Here is an 18,372-nt window from a genome sequence, read left to right as displayed (position 1 = left end):
AGTCGTCACAAGTATTGTTATAAACGAACCTGTGTGCCTTTTTCTTACACGAAGGTAATATCTGGGTGAAATTCCCAGGGTGTCGTTGTTGAGCTTTTTATCTTTGGGTTTTGGGTTATAGTACATAAGATCGCCACAACTGGAATCAGTTCAGAAGCAAAAAATGAGATTAAATCTAATTTAACACGAAGCTGGAACCTGTTTGGTCAGGCCTTTATTTTGAAGTCCCTCAGGGGGAAGTTCTTCAGCCTAGGTGCAGCTTGACAGCGACGCTGACCGTGCAGATGGATCAGAGAGGACGCATGGACCACAGACACCTCCGTATCCCCGCAGCGCGTCCGGTCAAGTGGGTCCAGGTGAGCCCTCCGCTGCAGCTGCTTGTGGCGCAGCGTCAAGATGTCTGCAGGTTCTGCAGCTTAGCTGGAGTCAGGGTGAAGTTCTGCATCAGAAGCATCCGCAGTGAAGCGCAGAGACACTCTGACATCTGCTCTGTTCCTCCTGCCTTGACACTTCAACGGTTTAGCTGATTTATCAGGTTTATCAGAGTGATGTCTATTAAACAAACTGGATCCCGCGCGGGATGAGCGGTTCTGTGAGCAGCAGGAGCACTCTGACGCTCCCCGGTGTTTTGGACTTTAGAATCATCCTTCAAGGACAGAACCGAGGAGAGAAAAAGGTGAGGTCACCAGAACAAATCAGATCTGCAGCCTTTCATTAACGCCCAGAGCTTCATCATACCTACTGTCTGAAGAACTCAGAACTCCCTGAGATCCTCCACCACTCAACTGGACTCCATCTGAACCAGTTCTGTAGGGTTTCACATATGATGTCTTGGACTAAGCAAAGGACGTAGTGAAACCTGTTTAGCAGTTGCTCCTAAAGGAAAAACTTTCCCTTTTTAGTGTGTGTGGAGGTTTCTACGTCTGACTGAAAGCTTGTCCAGATCTGCAGCGTTATCTGGATCATCTGCATCATTAACATAGCAGAGTGTTTATAGGCTTCAACCCATTAAGGTGAAGGAAGCTTTTCTTTTCTACATCATCTAGAAGTCTCTCCTGAAACCAGAAACCTGATGGAAGAAAATCCTGAAAAACAACTGAATGACCAGCAACTGGACTGTTTGTTACCAGCAGGAACCAGAATCTCTGAAGCAGGCCGAGGATAACCCACGTTGGCAGAAACAGGATTTGAACTGCAACTATGTGTTTTTTCTAGGAAGCCATGGCATGTACTGCAGAAGATGAAGTTAACTATCAGATGATGCATCTCTCAGGGCTTTGCTGGATTTTTACCATCCTGTTCCTGTTGATAGTTTTTAGGCTCCTCAAGTTAATTTAAAAGAAAATGACAATATTAATAACAGTCTTGAATTTTGACTAGTTTCTGAACTAAAGGAGGATGAAGGAGAAGTGATTTACCTTAATTTACCTTATCTAAGCTGCACTTCAGCTAATCTGAAGCTAGTATTATTTGAAGCAAAGGGTTAGCTTGTTTTACTTTGTTTATCTTAGCTCACCTCATGTTGTTGGTTTGTGCCATGGTGCGTTTCCAATGCAATGCAGGAACCAGAACTAAATCAGACACAAGCAGTCAGTAATCCACCCTGAAAGTGGCCCAAAAGGGAGGCAGGACTTTTTGGAAGGAACCTGAACAACAGGTGGAGCTTCCTGGTGGGAGGAGCCTAAACATTTCTGACGGGCTGAATATCCCCATCGTTTTATTCAGTCATATTCTGTTCTCCAAGTCATATTTTCTCTTTAGTTCTGTGCTTCTGTTGGCAAACATTAAGACCCAGAAACCCAGTCTGGACAGCTCAGCGTTTTACAGTTTGCATTCAAATACAAGTAGAAATATTGAACTGAAGGGGGCGCTGGCTTCTACTTTGCAGAGATCCACTCTGATCCAGGCCTTTTTAAGAGATTTTAACAGTAAACATCTATTCAACCTTTATGTTCTGAAACACGGATTAAAGCTGTCACAACAGGCTGCGGGGTTCTGTCACAAGTTAGGGTCACACCTTGGAGTATTACAAAGTTCCAGTGAGCTAGAAGTTAGTTTATGTGGTTTTAGAGAACATTTAAAGTCCACTCTACCCAAACATTTCCACGCAGTTTGGAGTGAGTCTGTAGTTTTGAAACCATAACCACCGTGAAACGGTCTCAGTTTGTATTAGTCTGATTTCATTGTTTTTAATTATATTCTTGACTCAGCTGTTGGTGGAGATTACTCCAACCACAGATGGACCTGCTCAGCTTTAGGAGACATCATCTACATAAATAGCCTGAGTTTCAGATCTTACAATGGAAACACACAAATAACTTATCTTGGCATTAATGTACGCACCAGTCTGACCTTTAGGCCTTTAGACACTTTTGTTCTTCTTTTGTCCTCCACTTGTTGGATTAGTCCAAAGATGTAGGAAAACATTCTGAGATGGTACCATTTTTCTAGTTGAACTTGGTTAAAACTGAAGGAAAGGCAGTGATGGAGAAGGAAGACCTTGAGAAACCTGGATAACTACTGATCAAAACTACTTTAAAGAATGCAGGGAAGTCTTGAAAGGTCATTAGATCTGACTGAACAAGGTTCCTGCTGGAAATAAATGTGCACGTCTCAAATTGTACAAAATGTTTACATTAATCACTTTAGCATCACCTGACACTGATGGTTTCCTGATGTTCACTTCTTATTCTCTCCTTAGGGCCACTCCAGGTGAACCAGGAGCATCATGGGAGCCTCCTCCTCTTCCTCTCTGGTTGAGGATGCTGATGGCGACGCTACACCCCGAGGAGCAGCTCTCCTTCCGTCCCCCATCATGGGATGTCTGAGGAGCAGCCAAAGCAGCTTCATCCCACGGCAGCTTCCCAGAGCAGGCCGGCACAGAGAGCGCAGGTAGAAGCGGTTTTACACGAACACATCCCAGGAGAAGAGAACCACTGGAGATGCCAGATAACTTCTGAAGGCAACATGAAACCAAAAACGATTGCAGTTTAATGAGCCTAAAGACATTCTGGGAACAGGATGTCTCGGGTTTCCCTTCTGGATCCAGAACCTCTATAAGAGGTTCAAGCAACATCACATCTGCAGTAGTTGGAAGTTAACAGGTTTCAAGCATAACCCTAAACTTTCTCATCATGTGCAGCAAGATCCTGAACTAAGTTTGTTCCCTCTTTGATTTTCAGAAATTCATTTTTCCAGACATAACTAAGAAAATCTTGTATGTTCTGTGATCACAATAAGGTGTTAGAATGCAAACATTTGGGAATGGGATTAAGTCGAATTTATTTTCCACTGTCATTGTTTGTATTACTGGACTAATGGGCTTTAAATGTTTCATGAACTTTGTGATATAAACTAAACCAGATGCTCTCTTATTAATTATTAGTGGATCTCTGCCTCCCCATCATTCAGCTGGGAGTCCAGTTACTGGCTGACTTGAAATGTAATGATTCCAGGGAAATCCCAGATCACTAAACCCATCTGGAAATGGGATCTCTCCTTTGGGAATTCAGATTTGAAGACACAGAGATCAAAATATTTTTCATTAATAACAAATTAGAAAAAAAACTGCTGTCTCTGGCAATCTGGAAACATGAATTGTAAAAGTAGGAGTCCAGAGGAACAACATGAAAGCTGATTTATTGCATAAAATTATTTTCATATCAGCAGTTAAAGAAATGTGTTTTAACTCTGTTTGAATTTTCTGCTTATTCACTGTAAGATCAATATTTGCTAAGTCAGCCATGTTTTTATTTATTTATTTTAGTTCAGTTTAAATAAGTTAATTTATAAAGTGCCAATTCACAACACGTTGTCTCAATTTTCAATTTAATCGAACCAGACAGATATTTTACATAATATTGTAAACACAAAGCCGAACCACCATAGTTTGAGGACGTAGCCAAACCACTAATGCTAATATTAGCATGCTAAGTTTGAGGACGTAGCCAAACCACTAATGCTAATATTAGCATGCTAAGTTTGAGGACGTAGCCAAACCACTAATGCTAACATTAGCATGCTAAGTTTGAGGACGTAGCCAGACCACTAATGCTAACATTAGCATGCTAAGTTTGAGGACGTAGCCAAACCACTAATGCTAACATTAGCATGCTAAGTTTGAGGACGTAGCCAGACCACTAATGCTAACATTAGCATGCTAAGTTTGAGGACGTAGCCAGACCACTAATGCTAACATTAGCATACTAAGTTTGAGGACGTAGCAGAACCACTAATGCTAATATTAGCATGCTAAGTTTGAGGACGTAGCCAAACCACTAATGCTAATATTAGCATGCTAAGTTTGAGGACGTAGCCAAACCACTAATGCTAACATTAGCATGCTAAGTTTGAGGACGTAGCCAGACCACTAATGCTAACATTAGCATGCTAAGTTTGAGGACGTATCCAAACCACTAATGCTAATATTAGCATGCTAAGTTTGAGGACGTAGCCAAACCACTAATGCTAATATTAGCATGCTAAGTTTGAGGACGTAGCCAAACCACTAATGCTAATATTAGCATGCTAAGTTTGAGGACGTATCCAAACCACTAATGCTAATATTAGCATGCTAAGTTTGAGGACATAGCCAAACCACTAATGCTAATATTAGCATGCTAAGTTTGAGGACGTAGCCAAACCACTAATGCTAATATTAGCATGCTAAGTTTGAGGACGTAGCCAAACCACTAATGCTAATATTAGCATGCTAAGTTTGAGGACGTAGCCAAACCACTAATGCTAATATTAGCATGCTAAGTTTGAGGACGTAGCCAAACCTTTGTCAGTGTTTCACTGCGGTATCTCAGGGTGGCAGCATGTTGGGGTAGCTGTTGTTTTTGTTCTGATATGAGTTATTTTTAAAAACTCATATTCTTCCTTTTGTGGATGAGGATTGCTAAATAATAAAGATAATACATCCTCTTCTCTTTGCTCCTGCTCTGAATCCACAGCGGATCGGGGATTGGGGCTGCAGTTATGGAAGACCATTCCTGCCATAATTACAAATGCATACGCAATAAAATAAATACTGGGCCAGAAAATAGCTACAAGTATAACTTAGTGCGCAATTGAATGCAACAAAATAATAAAAAGAAGAGATTTATTTATAATTTTTATTATAAATTTTTATTTTATTTATTTATTTATTGATCAACTACAGTTGCATGTTTCTGAGAGTATGATGAAAAAGTGTAACTTAAACATAAGTTTGGTTTGTAAATTATAACCTCCTAGCAAACACGTAGCAGTAATGTTAGCATGCTAATGTTGGCTAATGTCACAATAATAAAGATTTTCAGAATTGCTAAACGTGCCTAATGTCAGTAATTTCTCAGACACTTCAGGTGTTAAGCAGCTTCTCTAATTAAGAGCCTAAATTTCTGTTGTAAAATGTACATTAAACATGTGCCAAACAAATTGGTGTTTCTATCTTTTGAAGGTTTTAAATTAGAAAACTTCTCTGTGATCCTGCAGCTACTCTGCTCTACTGTAGGTTTTTGGCCAAGCTAGTTAAGTAGCTTCCTTCATGAGTATTTGGAGGTTTTCAGCCATCCGTGAGTTTAAATGTGGTATTTTATATGAAGATTAATGAGTTTAGTGGGTGTGATGATTAGGCAGAAAAAAACTAGCTTCACAGCCTCTGTGATAGTCTGCACAATAGTTTTGGCCCTTAGGGGTCAGTGGTACACCAGATTTCCACATAGCTTTGCAAAATGAAGGTGCATAACTTGTATTTTGAAGCATAGCTTTTATCAGAAGCTCTGATGGAAACAGACGCAACCCTTTAGATGGTTTATGCTTTAGAAGATTGTCTTGGTCGCACTGAGCTGGAAGTTTGTCCTGGTATCAAACTATTTAGAGATCAGAAAGAAAATGTGGGACAGACGCTGAGAGGCTCCTCCTGTTTCTCCCACTGGATGTTTCACCACAGATAATCTGATGTAAAGCTGAGGATCATAAATCTTAGATAGACAACGGAGGTTTAGTGCTTTATCTGTGTAATGTAGAAGGCAGAACACAAACTCCTGAACATAGAGATGAATCTGATACACAGCGGGAAAGTGCGGATATAGTTGGATCATTTCCATATTCATGCATTTTAATGATCTCCCCATGAGGGTAGAAGAAAGACAGAAACTGCTCTTCAGCCTGGTATTTGTGCCCTTTTTCTGATTTGTGTCTGGGGATTCCAGTGACATGGAAACAGTTCATCTGAACATGTTTGATCTTTATGTGCAATCAGGGTTTTTTCAAATATGTAGATCTCATATATAGGAGTCACTGTGCAGCTGCTTGTGGAGTCTCCAAGGAGGACCATCTACCTCCATTTCACTCTATCCTCTCCATCCTCTTATGTCACAGCTTCATCTCCTCCTGCTCTACATCCATGAATCCTCTCCTCTTTTCTTGGCAGCTCCACATTCAACTTCCTTTGTTCAAAATATCCACTCACCCTCCTCTGCACATGCCCAAACAAAACAGCCTCCTTGCACTCACTTTGGATGGTTGGAGGGTTGACCCCATCATCGTCTCCCAAACCTCTACACATTGTTGTTAAATACCAGCTGGGTTGTGCAATAGGTGTAGATTAGGTTCATTTATTCGAGCTCTGTTTATTGTGCTGTGCATGTGAAGCATGTGTTAGAACATAGCAGGCAGGCCTCACTGAAGGAGAGGATCAATCATAACTTCTGTCACATCCCTTTTTGAAAATCAAGCATTTGCTTTTTTCACTTTTTCCAGACCAAAAAAGCTGCTTTCTGCAGATGGTACTTTTCCCCTGTTCTATCTGTGTATCACAGACATATATGATTTTTACTGACTGTAAATGACATGATCATGAATAGTGATTTTATTCTGGCTGCAAATGAATCTTTGACTGAACGAGTTGCTTTTGTTGCTGCTGCTGAAAGAAAGTCAGATGCCTAAATATCTCTTAGTGGTTCTGATGTGAAAGATGCTTCTTAAAGGATTCAGATTCCTTTAATGTACAGCTAATTGTGTACTTGAACTGATCTTTAGATGTTACGGGTCAGAATGAATATTTGGAGATGTTTTCCTGTGCCAGAATATATTTGGGACAATCAGACATCAACAGATCTTTTCAAAGAAAGTAGAATCAGCCTCAAACCTTCTGTTTTGTTTTGTGTTTTCTCTGCAGTTTCTCCTCTGGTTCGGTGCCTATGCAGAAGACCAAGTGGGCCTGTGGCTGCTGTACTTTCCTCAATTCAGCTAGTGCCCCCCGCTGTTCCATCTGTGAAGCTCCTCGGCGAGGATCTGACACCCGCTGCTTGTGGCCCGGGACTGACAGAGGGGGTGCTGGGTGGTCCTGTCCTCGCTGCACGCTGACCAACTCTCCCAGCAGACTGGCCTGCTCTCTGTGTGGTTACAGTGGGCCTTTGAATCTGGCTCAGGACTCAACCGGACCCCAGCTCCGACCACAGCGCTCCAGCAGCTGCTCTGGACCCTTGAGGTCTTCATCAACCGAGCAAAGCTGGAAACTGTCAGGAGGAGCAGGTGAAAGCAGCCAGTCCTGGGATTGTTTGAGGTGCACTCTGCAGAACACGCCTGCCTCTGTGTCCTGCTCTGCCTGTGGTGGACCACGAAAGCTGTCTCTGCCTCAGATCCCAGCTGAGGCGCTGGTAGTGCCTGAATTGTGCCAGGACGCAGCAGCACAACAGCCTGAAGCTGCAGCAGGGTTGGTTTCTCTCTCCATTTCAACCCAAGGGGAGAGGTTAGCGGTGGAAGCTTCACATTCGAACCCAGACTCTGCAGCACTCAATCCAGGGCACAGTAATCCACTTCCCTGTAGCCGCAGAGAGGTGCCGCCTCCAGATGTTCACCTCCATCAGACACAGAACCCGTTATCCTCTCCTTCAACCCTCAACGTTCCACATCTTCCCTCCCAGTCCGAGCTGCTGATCAGCAGGAGGCTCAGTGTTCTGAAGGAGGAAATGTCCCCGCTGTCTCCTGCATCGGTCGCCGCGTTTCCAGCTGTCACTTTCCATCACTCCAACACTGAGGAGTGGTCGTGTTGCATGTGCACGCTCAATAACCAGGTGAAAGCCAAGCAGTGCCAGGCCTGTCGCACTCCACAGCCACACGCCGCTCATCAGAAGACAGCAACAACGTTGCAGAGGAGGAAGGAGAGCATCCTGGTGGAAGAGCTACGGCAGAGCGATGAAGAAGAGGCCAGAGAGCAGTGGGAGAACGTGGTCAGCTTCTGCAGAGAGGTGGGTGCATGCTGCAGCTCCTCCATCCTGCCACACAAACTAAACTGAAGCAAAAACATCTGATATGGTTTGAGAAACGCGTGGTGAAAATTTCCCCTGAAATAATCCGTTCTGCTTTCATCTTTTAAAATTATTGCTTTTCTTGTTCATTCTGACTTCAGTTTTTTTAATTCTTCCTTTATTGTTTCAGAATATTTTGTATAACATTAAGAATAATAGTTATTCTTATAAAAGTAATACTTGAAAGTAATTAAAAGTAATTTCATAAAAAGGATAAATCCATTTTGATATAATAATTAGTAGCTGGTGTGTTTCACTTTGTCTCCCAGAACTCGGTCACATTTGTGGATGACGGCTTCCCTCCTGGTCCGAAGTCTTTGGGCTTCCCGATGGACGACAGCGTCCAGAAGCGGGTCAGGAAGTGGCTCCGCCCCCATGAGATCTGCTGCAATAACGTCAGAGATAGGGGGGTTAAGTGGTCGGTTTTCCGAACGCTGCGGCCGTCGGACATCTTGCAAGGACTTCTGGGAAACTGCTGGTGAGGAAATGACCCGGCAAGAAGTAAAACGGCCCCGGGTTACTGGTTTATACTGGATGGGGCTCAGTTGACCTTCTAGACCAGCGTGATGTTATCAGGATGTTTTAAATCTTTCTAAAGTGTCTTGTTTTGGACTTCAGGTTCCTGAGCGCCCTGACGGTTCTGGCTGAACGTCCTGACCTGGTAGAGAAGGTGATGGTGACCCGATCAATGTGTCCCGAGGGAGCCTACCAGGTTCGCCTCTGCAAGAACGGGTCGTGGACCATGGTGTTGGTGGACGACATGCTGCCGTGCGACGAGAATGGACACCTGCTCTTCTCTCAGGTGAGGAAGATGATGGAGAGGAAGATCTCCTCAGGATGAAGATCAAACCAGTCTGACTGTTGCTTCACAAACGGGTTCTTCTCTCCATGAACACAAACTGAAAGAATCTTTGGAAGGTTTGGGTTCAGCTTTAAAGAACCAACATAAGATAAAAATCATTTAATTTTATTTTCTTTCTTCTCTTCCTGTTTTAAGAGAAACACATATAATAAATAATTTTTACATCTAAAACATAATTTAATGAGGGCATAAATGTGTTTTATGTTATGATCAAAGTGAAGAGGACAGAATGACGACAAACATTGGAGCAGAAGATTAACGGAACCATTTCTAAGGTAGAGTTGGACTCATAACAGTCCTGTCAGTTCTAACCCGTCCAGACTGTCGTCTCTCTCTGCAGGCTCAGAGGAAGCAGCTCTGGGTCGCTCTGATTGAGAAAGCTCTGGCAAAGCTCCACGGATCTTACTTTGCTCTGCAGGCGGGCCGAGCCATCGAGGGACTGTCCACCCTGACAGGCGCCCCCTGCGAGTCGCTGGCCCTCCAGGTCAGCACCACCAACCCAAAGGAAGAGCTCATCGATACAGACCTCATCTGGGCCAAAATGCTAAGCTCTAAAGAGGCGGGGTGAGGTGGGACTGACACAGCCAGTCTGAGGGCCGGAGGTTCTGTTGAACCAGGATAATTAATCCCGGTGCTTTAATCCAGATTCCTGATGGGAGCGTCCTGCGGAGGAGGGAACATGAAGGTGGACGACCTGGAGTACGAGTCCTTGGGTTTACGTCCTCGACACGCCTACTCTGTCCTGGATGTGAGGGACGTGGACGGCCACAGGTGAGGTCTCAGCAGCAGTGGGCGGAGCCTCCGAAAAATGGGAGGGGTTAAAACTGAGCAGAAAACAGGTGGCTTTTAAAAATAATAAAGGAGTTCATTTGTAGGAATTAGTAGGAAACAAACAAGTAAAATATGTTAAAACAAATAAATTATTTGGGAAATAAAAATACTTTTAATTTCATTAATATTTTCTCTCTGTTTCCTGTTTATGTATTTTAGAGTTTATTGAATTTGTTTTATTAGGTGAACTGAACTTTGTTTAATTAATAAGGGCTTTAGTGATAAATCTTTACTATCCTCTCAGCTGTTTAGTTTCAATGAAGAAAAACTGAAACTTTTTTTTACTGATTTAATTGGTCTCAGACTGGTACAGATCAGGAACCCGTGGGGCCGGTTCTCTTGGACCGGAGCATGGGCGGATGACTGGCCAAAGTGGCCTCCACACCTGAAGAGGGAGCTGTGTGCACAGCGAGCGCAGAACGGCCTCTTCTGGATGGACTTCTGGGATTTCATCAGGTAGCTGAAGGATGGCAGAGGCCTGGACTGTTGGAGAACCTGGAGTTTCATCTCCTGGTGAATGAACTGCAGGGATCCCAACTGCAGGAATTCTCTGTTCCAAATTAAAATGTTTTTTATTCAGAAGGGTCCACTCAGACCTTTCACCTTTGACCCTACAGGTACTTTGACTCTGTGGATATCTGTAAGATTCACCCCGACTGGCAGGAGGTCCGTATTCCAGGAGTTTTCCCCCCAGGATCCGACGTTCCCGTGACGGTGGTGTCGATGACGGTTCTGGAGAGAACGGCTGTGGAGATGGTTCTGTTCCAGCGGGGCAGTAGGTGAGAATCACCTTCAGGTCAATCAATCAATCAATCAAGGCTGCATGTATCTCTGCAGGATGCTCAAGTGGAGGCCAGAAGGAGACGAGACAGGCATGAGAAACCCAGCAGCAGAACTCAGAAAATTCTGTGCTTTAGAACCAGCATCAAGTACTTAGAATAAACGTATTCAAGCTGTTGAATATGTTCCTACTGGATCTTGTCCTTCATTCCCTCAGGCGCTGGGACATAGCAGAAAGCCACCTGTTGGACTTGTGTGTGCTTCTGTTCCGGGTCGCCTACGACAGCTCCGGGTCGCTGACCCTAGGCCGACTGCTGGCCCACAGCCGCCGCTCCGTCAGGAGGTTTGTCGGCTGCGACGTCATGCTGGAACCGGGCGAGTACGCCGTGTGCTGCTGCGCCTTCAACCACTGGAACAGCTCAGCTGCGGAAGATGCAGGTCCAAACACCTGTTCTGTTAAAAGTCCTGATCCGGATCGCACGTCTTTACATTTTTATTCCAAGCAGCCAGATTTGAGGATTAGGATCACCGACAAGCCTCTGCTGTTTATTTCCAGTGGTTTCCGGTGGACCCGAAGCAGCGGGCTACATCCTGGCGGTCTACAGCTCCAGACAGGTGATGGTGGAGCAGGTAACGGCCGCCAGTGCCACCATCGCTGACGCCATCATCCAGCTGGCTGAGACCAAAGGAGAGCGACATGAGGTGATGCTGTCTTCTCCTGACTTTCCTTTCTTCTTCTGCTGTCAGGCTGCGGCACACATTAAATAAAATACAGCCTCAAACAGCCGGGTCAGAATCGGAATTATTTGTCATCATACGGTGTAAAATGAGATCCTGTGAAGGTGAGTGAACCAAGCTGCTGCAGCGCCATCTTCAGGCAGAGGTTAGGATGGAGTCCACAGAGGTGGGCTGACCATATTTTGATTTCCAAAAACGAGAACAACTTGGCCCAGCCTCAAGACACATTTCAGACAGGCTCCTCAGAGGTCAATGAAGACGCTTTATTATAATTACTGTAATAAAATAAAATCTGTAACAAAATGATAGCTCTCTTTTCAAAAAAATAAATCAATAAATAAAATGAAATAATGTTCTAAATATAACTTTTTCTGTATTGGAAAATCCAGCTTCAACAAAATATTTCTTTTCAATGAAATAAATAAAAAAGTCGCACAAAGACACCAACTCAACAAACAAAAAGTATCTTTACTTTGAGCCTTTAGTTGTCTTCTTCATCCTCCTTGTCTGCCCAGCCATATTTTGCTGTAGAGCTGATCTTTCCCAGCAGTTTTCGGTTGCTCAACAAATACACATAAAAGTCTTTGCAAGAAGAGTCTTTGAAACTGGATTTCACTAATAGAATCCCCTTCAGTGACTCAACAGACAGCTGGTTCTTCTCCTTGGTCCACTGGCTCTGCATCAGTGAGAAAACCCTCTCAGCATTTGCATTGTGAGAGGGAAGTGCAAAGACAAACTGTGCAATCTTCAGTAGTTTTGAGGAACGTTTTGCTTTCTCAAAATATTTGGTCCACTTCTAGTGCACCTGCAGGCTACTGAACGTCTCATCATTGCTGCACCTTTCTGTGAATTCCTTCAGATTGGTGACCTGGTCAAAACACTTAAAATCATCAAATGGCACCCCCGTCTCTCCTTGGTTCTTGATGCGGGCCTCCAGATCATTCCAGTTTGGTTGCTCACTCAGATCCATCCACATAAATGTTGAGAACTCTTCCATGGGACTTCTCCAGATACTCCAGACATGCACTGTACAGGCCTTGCTCATCAGCACAGAACGGCTCGCAGCCCTTACCAAGTCCATCTTTGTGCTTCTGTGCCAGTAGTCCCTTAACTTTAAGGGACATGAAGTTGTTGCTCTTGCGTTGAAGAAGAATGACATGGATATTGTTCAATATTTTCTTCACCTCCATAATGGACATGTTCTCTTGCTACATTTCTTGAATGTGGGTGTGGAACACAGACATGAGTGAGTGCATGTACCCCAGGTAGATGTCGACGAAGTCGTTTTCAAAAAACCTCTTGAGGACTATGGGTGGCTCTTGCTGAGACAGAAAATACACCTTTAAAGCTGGAAACCTCTGAATCCTCCTCTCAATGCTTGGGAACAATGACAGCCATCTTGTCTTGCTGTGAGAGAGCATCCTTCTGTAATCAGTCCCAACAAAATCACAGCACTCCTTCAGGCTCTCAGTGCGCACAGTGTAGATGTGGAAGTACTGGTAGATTTTGAACATGACATTCTCAAGGTCAACATCTATTGTGTCTGCCCCATGATGAGCACAATTATTCAAAATGTGTGCTGGGCGACCCACACCGATCAGACTTGTTCTGCAGCAACCTCTTCAAATTTGCAAACACATTCTTTCCCGCTTCATCACGTCGGATTTCTCCAAAATTTGTGTTGCGGTTGTCGCCAGTAAATGCGACACATTTTTCAGACAAATCGGTTTTTTGCCAGTGTTTCGGTGAGATATTGTGTGATGGTTTCTGTTGTCTCATCAGCTGTCTTTAACCTCAATCACTTTTGTTTGCACACCACCCTTCTTCCCGTCAAAATACTGGATTAGGATTGGGAATATTTTCACTGCTCCGTGGTCACTCCCGTCTGTAGAAACACCACGGTTCTGGATTTCTTTGAGTGCTTCATGAGCGACTTCAACAGAGTGGGCCGCTCTAACACCATTGACAATGGCTTTGGTCTTAGTGCGAGCGCTACTAAGCCTTTTAGCGATGTCTGGAAATTATTTTTTAGCAAGGTACTGGTGCAGTCCATGGGTAGCTGTTGTGATGTTTCACAGAATGAAATGCCATCGCACTTTCCTCAACATTTACAGCATCCTCTGTTTTCACAAGTCCAACAAAGTCCTCAGTCAGCTTTGCAGAGGAATTTTCACCTCGCCCCTTTTTTATGTTTTACGGTGTCCATGTGAGCTTTGAGATCTCCAATACTTTTATTAGACACTGAAACATATGTTCCAGCTTTTCACACGGTGCACTCAGCCTCCCACCGGGACGGTATGTAGGAAACTGTTTTGCAGTTCGTCTGTGAAGCTGCACTTTCGCTTCTGCATTTTGTGTCAATGCCAGTCAATTTAAGAATACGCTTAATGGTCCCATGAAAAATTGTGAAAACCAGACATTTTCATGGACTGGATGAAAAAAGTGGATCCAACTCCCCACCAGGTGGTGATCAGTGGACAGCTCAGCCGCTCTCTTCACCCGAGTGTCCAAAACATGCGGCCGAAGGTCTGATGATACGACAACAAAGTCGATCATCGACCTCCTGCCTAGGGTGTCCTGGTGCCAAGTGCACTGATGGACACCCTTATGTTTGAACAGCTAAAATTGTGTTTAATCTAAATTAAAACTAAGTTCAGCTTTTATTTTTTCTGATAACTTCATTCAAACCAAAACTTTTATTCATCTCAGGACGTTTTTCTGCCAAATTTATACCTCCTTTCCTCTCTGGGGGGTAATAGGGAAGGGAGCCTGTAGTAAGAGGTTCTGAACATTTCACCGGGTCAGAACCACCCTAAGCTGAACATTTTGTGGGGAAATCTGAACAAATCCTCAAATTTAAACTGTGATTAGGGAAAAACTGGAGGAGGGATCAAAATAATCATGGAGTCAGGTGAAGTCCAACTTCCTGAGACCCGTTTAAACTCTGAATGCTGGTTCTGATGGAACGAATGGCTGAGTTATTGTGGTCCAAACTGAACTGAGTTCATCACTGTATTGTTTCAAATCCCATTGATGTGAACGAAGGCTAAACTCAATGCTACCTCTTCTCAGGGTCGGGAGGGGATGACCTGCTACTACCTGACGCACGGGTGGGCGGGGCTTATTGTCATGGTGGAAAACCGACACCCAAGGCATCACCTGCACGTGTCCTGCGACTGCAGCGACAGCTTCAACGTGGTGTCGACGCGCAGCAGCCTGAAGACTGTCGACAGCGTTCCTCCTCTGCACAGGTGACCCTCTTTGGCCAGCTATGTATGTATGGAAGGCCGTTTTAGCATAAAACCGGCTTCATCTGATCAGCTTTAATTACATTCTGGATATCTGAAAATAAGTTTTACAATTTCAGATATCTGCATTTAGATTCTGACAAGTAAAAACAGTTCATGATATCTTGAATTGCATTTTAACAGATGAAAAAGCTTTTCCAGATATCTTAAATGACATCACTGGATTGGTCCTTTGAAGGGCCACACATCCATAATTACAGTTCAAGATATCTTAAACTTAATTATGAGTAGTCAACATTACACGTTTAGACATCTGAATTAAAGAAATTATGGGTAAGGCCTCTTTAGTGCTACCAGTGTCTGTTTATTGAAGCATTTTGCTGTTAAAACTTGGATGTTCTTTTGAAATAATATTAACACCTCAGCATAAAAATCAGGTTAAAAACACCTGAATCTGAGTTCGGCTGCCTGACATTACAGACCACTGCTAGTTAGTGGTCCATCTGCTAGTTAGTGGTCCATCTGCTAGTCAGTGGTCCATCTGCTAGTTAGTGGTCCATCTGCTAGTCAGTGGTCCATCTGCTAGTCAGTGGTCCATCTGCTAGTTAGTGGTCCATCTGCTAGTTAGTGGTCCATCTGCTAGTTAGTGGTCCATCTGCTAGTCAGTGGTCCATCTGCTAGTTAGTGGTCCATCTGCTAGTTAGTGGTCCATCTGCTAGTCAGTGGTCCATCTGCTAGTTAGTGGTCCATCTGCTAGTCAGTGGTCCATCTGCTAGTCAGTGGTCCATCTGCTAGTTAGTGGTCCATCTGCTAGTTAGTGGTCCATCTGCTAGTCAGTGGTCCATCTGCTAGTTAGTGGTCCATCTGCTAGTCAGTGGTCCATCTGCTAGTCAGTGGTCCATCTGCTAGTTAGTGGTCCATTTGCTAGTTAGTGGTCCATCTGCTAGTTAGTGGTCCATCTGCTAGTTAGTGGTCCATCTGCTAGTCAGTGGTCCATCTGCTAGTTAGTGGTCCATCTGCTAGTTAGTGGTCCATCTGCTAGTCAGTGGTCCATCTGCTAGTTAGTGGTCCATCTGCTAGTTAGTGGTCCATCTGCTAGTTAGTGGTCCATCTGCTAGTCAGTGGTCCATCTGCTAGTTAGTGGTCCATCTGCTAGTTAGTGGTCCATCTGCCTAGTCAGTGGTCCATCTGCTAGTCAGTGGTCCATCTGCTAGTTAGTGGTCCATCTGCTAGTTAGTGGTCCATCTGCTAGTCAGTGGTCCATCTGCTAGTTAGTGGTCCATCTGCTAGTTAGTGGTCCATCTGCTAGTTAGTGGTCCATCTGCTAGTCAGTGGTCCATCTGCTAGTTCAGTGGTCCATCTGCTAGTTAGTGGTCCATCTGCTAGTTAGTGGTCCATCTGCTAGTCAGTGGTCCATCTGCTAGTTAGTGGTCCATCTGCTAGTCAGTGGTCCATCTGCTAGTTAGTGGTCCATCTGCTAGTCAGTGGTCCATCTGCTAGTTAGTGGTCCATCTGCTAGTTAGGCAGCTGTAGATATCTCTTAGTTTAGCCCTTGTCATTCATGCTTTTCTGCATGTTTATTGCACTATTTAGATCTTGGTTTCAGATCTAAAATACATTTAAGACATCTTTAATAATGAGCTTATTTATTGGAATTATGACTAGTCAGAACAAAAAGTAAAATATCTCAAATTTACTTTATAGTCATAATGTAATTGTTGGAATCTGAAATATATGTGTCAGATAGTCAGTAATTTATAGATATCTTCAATTGGAGGCTCCATACAACCCAACGGTAAATCAGACGTCATTTATTCCAGTCAGAATATAATTAGAGATAATTACCAAATATGCCTAGTCATAAATCAATTTCAGATACCTGGATTGTTGGTGTGGTGAAGGTGATTTTCTGTTAGAACGTCCTGAATTGAACTCACAGGGGAACTTCCTGAGATGAGCTGCAGAGACCCGGTTAAAACCACATTCTTCCTCTTCCTGGATGTGTTGATGGTCATGGGTTCCAATCCTGGGGTTTTTCTACATGCAGTTTGCATGTTCTTCCTGCGTGGGTTCTCCACGGGTTCTCTGGCTTCTTCTCAATGTCCAAAAACATGACTGTTAGTTTAACTGGCCTTTCTAAATTGCCCTTAGGTGTGAGTGTGTCCATGGTTGTTTGTCCTGTGATGGACTGGAGACCTGGCCAGTGTGTCCCCGTCTCTCAGCACATGGCCCTGAAGAGATAAGCAGATGAATTTCATATTGACCCAGTCGGGTCAGCCTTGAATTCCTTCTGCTGGTTCTGCTTCACACGATGAGGTCCAGCTGTTTGTCTCCAGTCTGCTCCACCTCGTGTTCCTCGTATGTTTCGTAGATGTGAAGCAGACTTTCTCCGTCTCTCAGACAGGTGCTGGTGGTTCTGTCCCAGCTGGAGGGAAACGCTGGATTCTCCATCACACACAGACTGGCCCACCGGAAGGCTGTCCAGGCATCTCTGGGGAACTGGAGTCCCTCCAAGGCAGCCCACAGTCCGGCTCTGAGTCCAGAGACGGCGGGTCTGCACCGGCCGAGACCGCTCTGAGAACCTGTTAAAGGAACCGGGTTCTGGTAGAACACAGGGTTAGTATGGTTTTAGGTACTGGGCGTGTTTAGGAACCCAGATATTTCTCAGAGTCAGAGCTGCTCAGAACCTGAGTTTAAATCTGGAAACAGAAGAATTATTTAGCTTGGATGATGAAGATTTAAAAGCAGAACTTTCTGTATCCCACAAAAATGTGAAACATCTGAAGATCCAGAACAAATGTCTGGTTTCCTCTCAGGACTGCATGACTGTAAATGTGAATTCACCCATGAATGATTTATTGTTCCTTTTCTAAGCATCAGAAATATTTAGGGCTTGCTATTTCATATATATTATATAGAAAAATAATCATTTAAATATTAAAACAACACGATGGCACAGTTAGTATCACTATTGCCTTGCAGCAAGAAGGTCCTGGGTTCGACTCCCGGCTGGGTGTCTTTCTGCATGGAGTTTGCATGTTCTCCCCGTGTATGCGTGGGTTCTCTCCGGGTACTCTGGTTTCCTCCCACAGTCCAAAGACATGTCAGGTTGATTGGTCTCTCTAAATTGCCCTTCGGTGTGAATGAGTTGTTTGGTTGTTGGTTCTGTGTGTCTCTGTGTTGCCCTGTGATGGACTGGTGACCCGTCCAGGATCTAACCCGCCTCTCACCCATAGACTGCTGGAGAGGCACCAGCTCCCCTGTGACCCACTATGGAAGAAGCGGTATAGAAGATGAATGAAAAAAACATTAAAACTATTTCTAATTCAGAGGAAAATCCTACATTTGTTCCCACAAACATGATTGTACAGTTAATTTTCAGGGTTATAATTTCATGCAGTCATATTAAATGAGTCCAACTATAATCACAGATTCATTAAAAATGTGAAATAAATATATAAACAAAGAAAAAAAATCCATCAAATTTAGTCTTAAACCTCAAAAAAGCTCAAATCAAAATAATGCTTAAAGAAAATAAATATCATCATACATATTGTTTGAAATAATTGAAATAATTTTCAAATTCAAGATGCAATAAATAAAATAAGAATAATTA

General features: G+C 43.7%; 1 protein-coding gene across 2 annotated transcripts; it reads left to right on the top strand.

The window, feature by feature from the left end:
• The first annotated feature begins 334 nt into the window (after nt 1–334).
• On the top strand, nt 335–17,703 carry LOC124862395 (calpain-15-like). Of its 2 annotated transcripts, none has more exons than XM_047356281.1 (13): nt 335–676; nt 2,702–2,892; nt 7,166–8,237; nt 8,567–8,775; nt 8,916–9,099; nt 9,500–9,723; nt 9,805–9,930; nt 10,294–10,446; nt 10,608–10,769; nt 10,988–11,208; nt 11,327–11,472; nt 14,581–14,759; nt 17,157–17,703. In XM_047356281.1, the coding sequence occupies exons 2-13, from the start codon at nt 2,729–2,731 to the stop codon at nt 17,332–17,334; spliced, it is 3,018 nt and encodes a 1,005-aa protein (XP_047212237.1). In that variant the 5' UTR covers nt 335–676; nt 2,702–2,728; the 3' UTR covers nt 17,335–17,703. The 2 variants fall into 2 exon arrangements, with proteins under 2 accessions (XP_047212237.1, XP_047212238.1); XM_047356282.1 differs by lacking the exon at nt 335–676 and adding an exon at nt 1,005–2,562.
• Nucleotides 17,704–18,372: the final 669 nt, after the last annotated feature.

The sequence above is a fragment of the Girardinichthys multiradiatus genome, chromosome X, assembly GCF_021462225.1.
Source record: "Girardinichthys multiradiatus isolate DD_20200921_A chromosome X, DD_fGirMul_XY1, whole genome shotgun sequence".
NCBI classification, from domain to species: domain Eukaryota; kingdom Metazoa; phylum Chordata; class Actinopteri; order Cyprinodontiformes; family Goodeidae; genus Girardinichthys; species Girardinichthys multiradiatus.
The sequence above is the reverse complement of the archived record's forward strand: the minus strand, read 5'-3'. Positions and strand labels throughout refer to the sequence as shown.

Coding starts and splice junctions, on each gene's coding strand:
- LOC124862395 (XM_047356281.1), top strand. CDS start 2,729: ATGGGAGCCTCCTCCTCTTCCTCTCTGGTTGAGGATGCTGATGGCGAC. Junction 9,931..10,293: donor AGGGACGTGGACGGCCACAG/GTGAGGTCTCAG, acceptor AATTGGTCTCAG/ACTGGTACAGATCAGGAACC. Junction 14,760..17,156: donor AGCGTTCCTCCTCTGCACAG/GTGACCCTCTTT, acceptor TCCGTCTCTCAG/ACAGGTGCTGGTGGTTCTGT.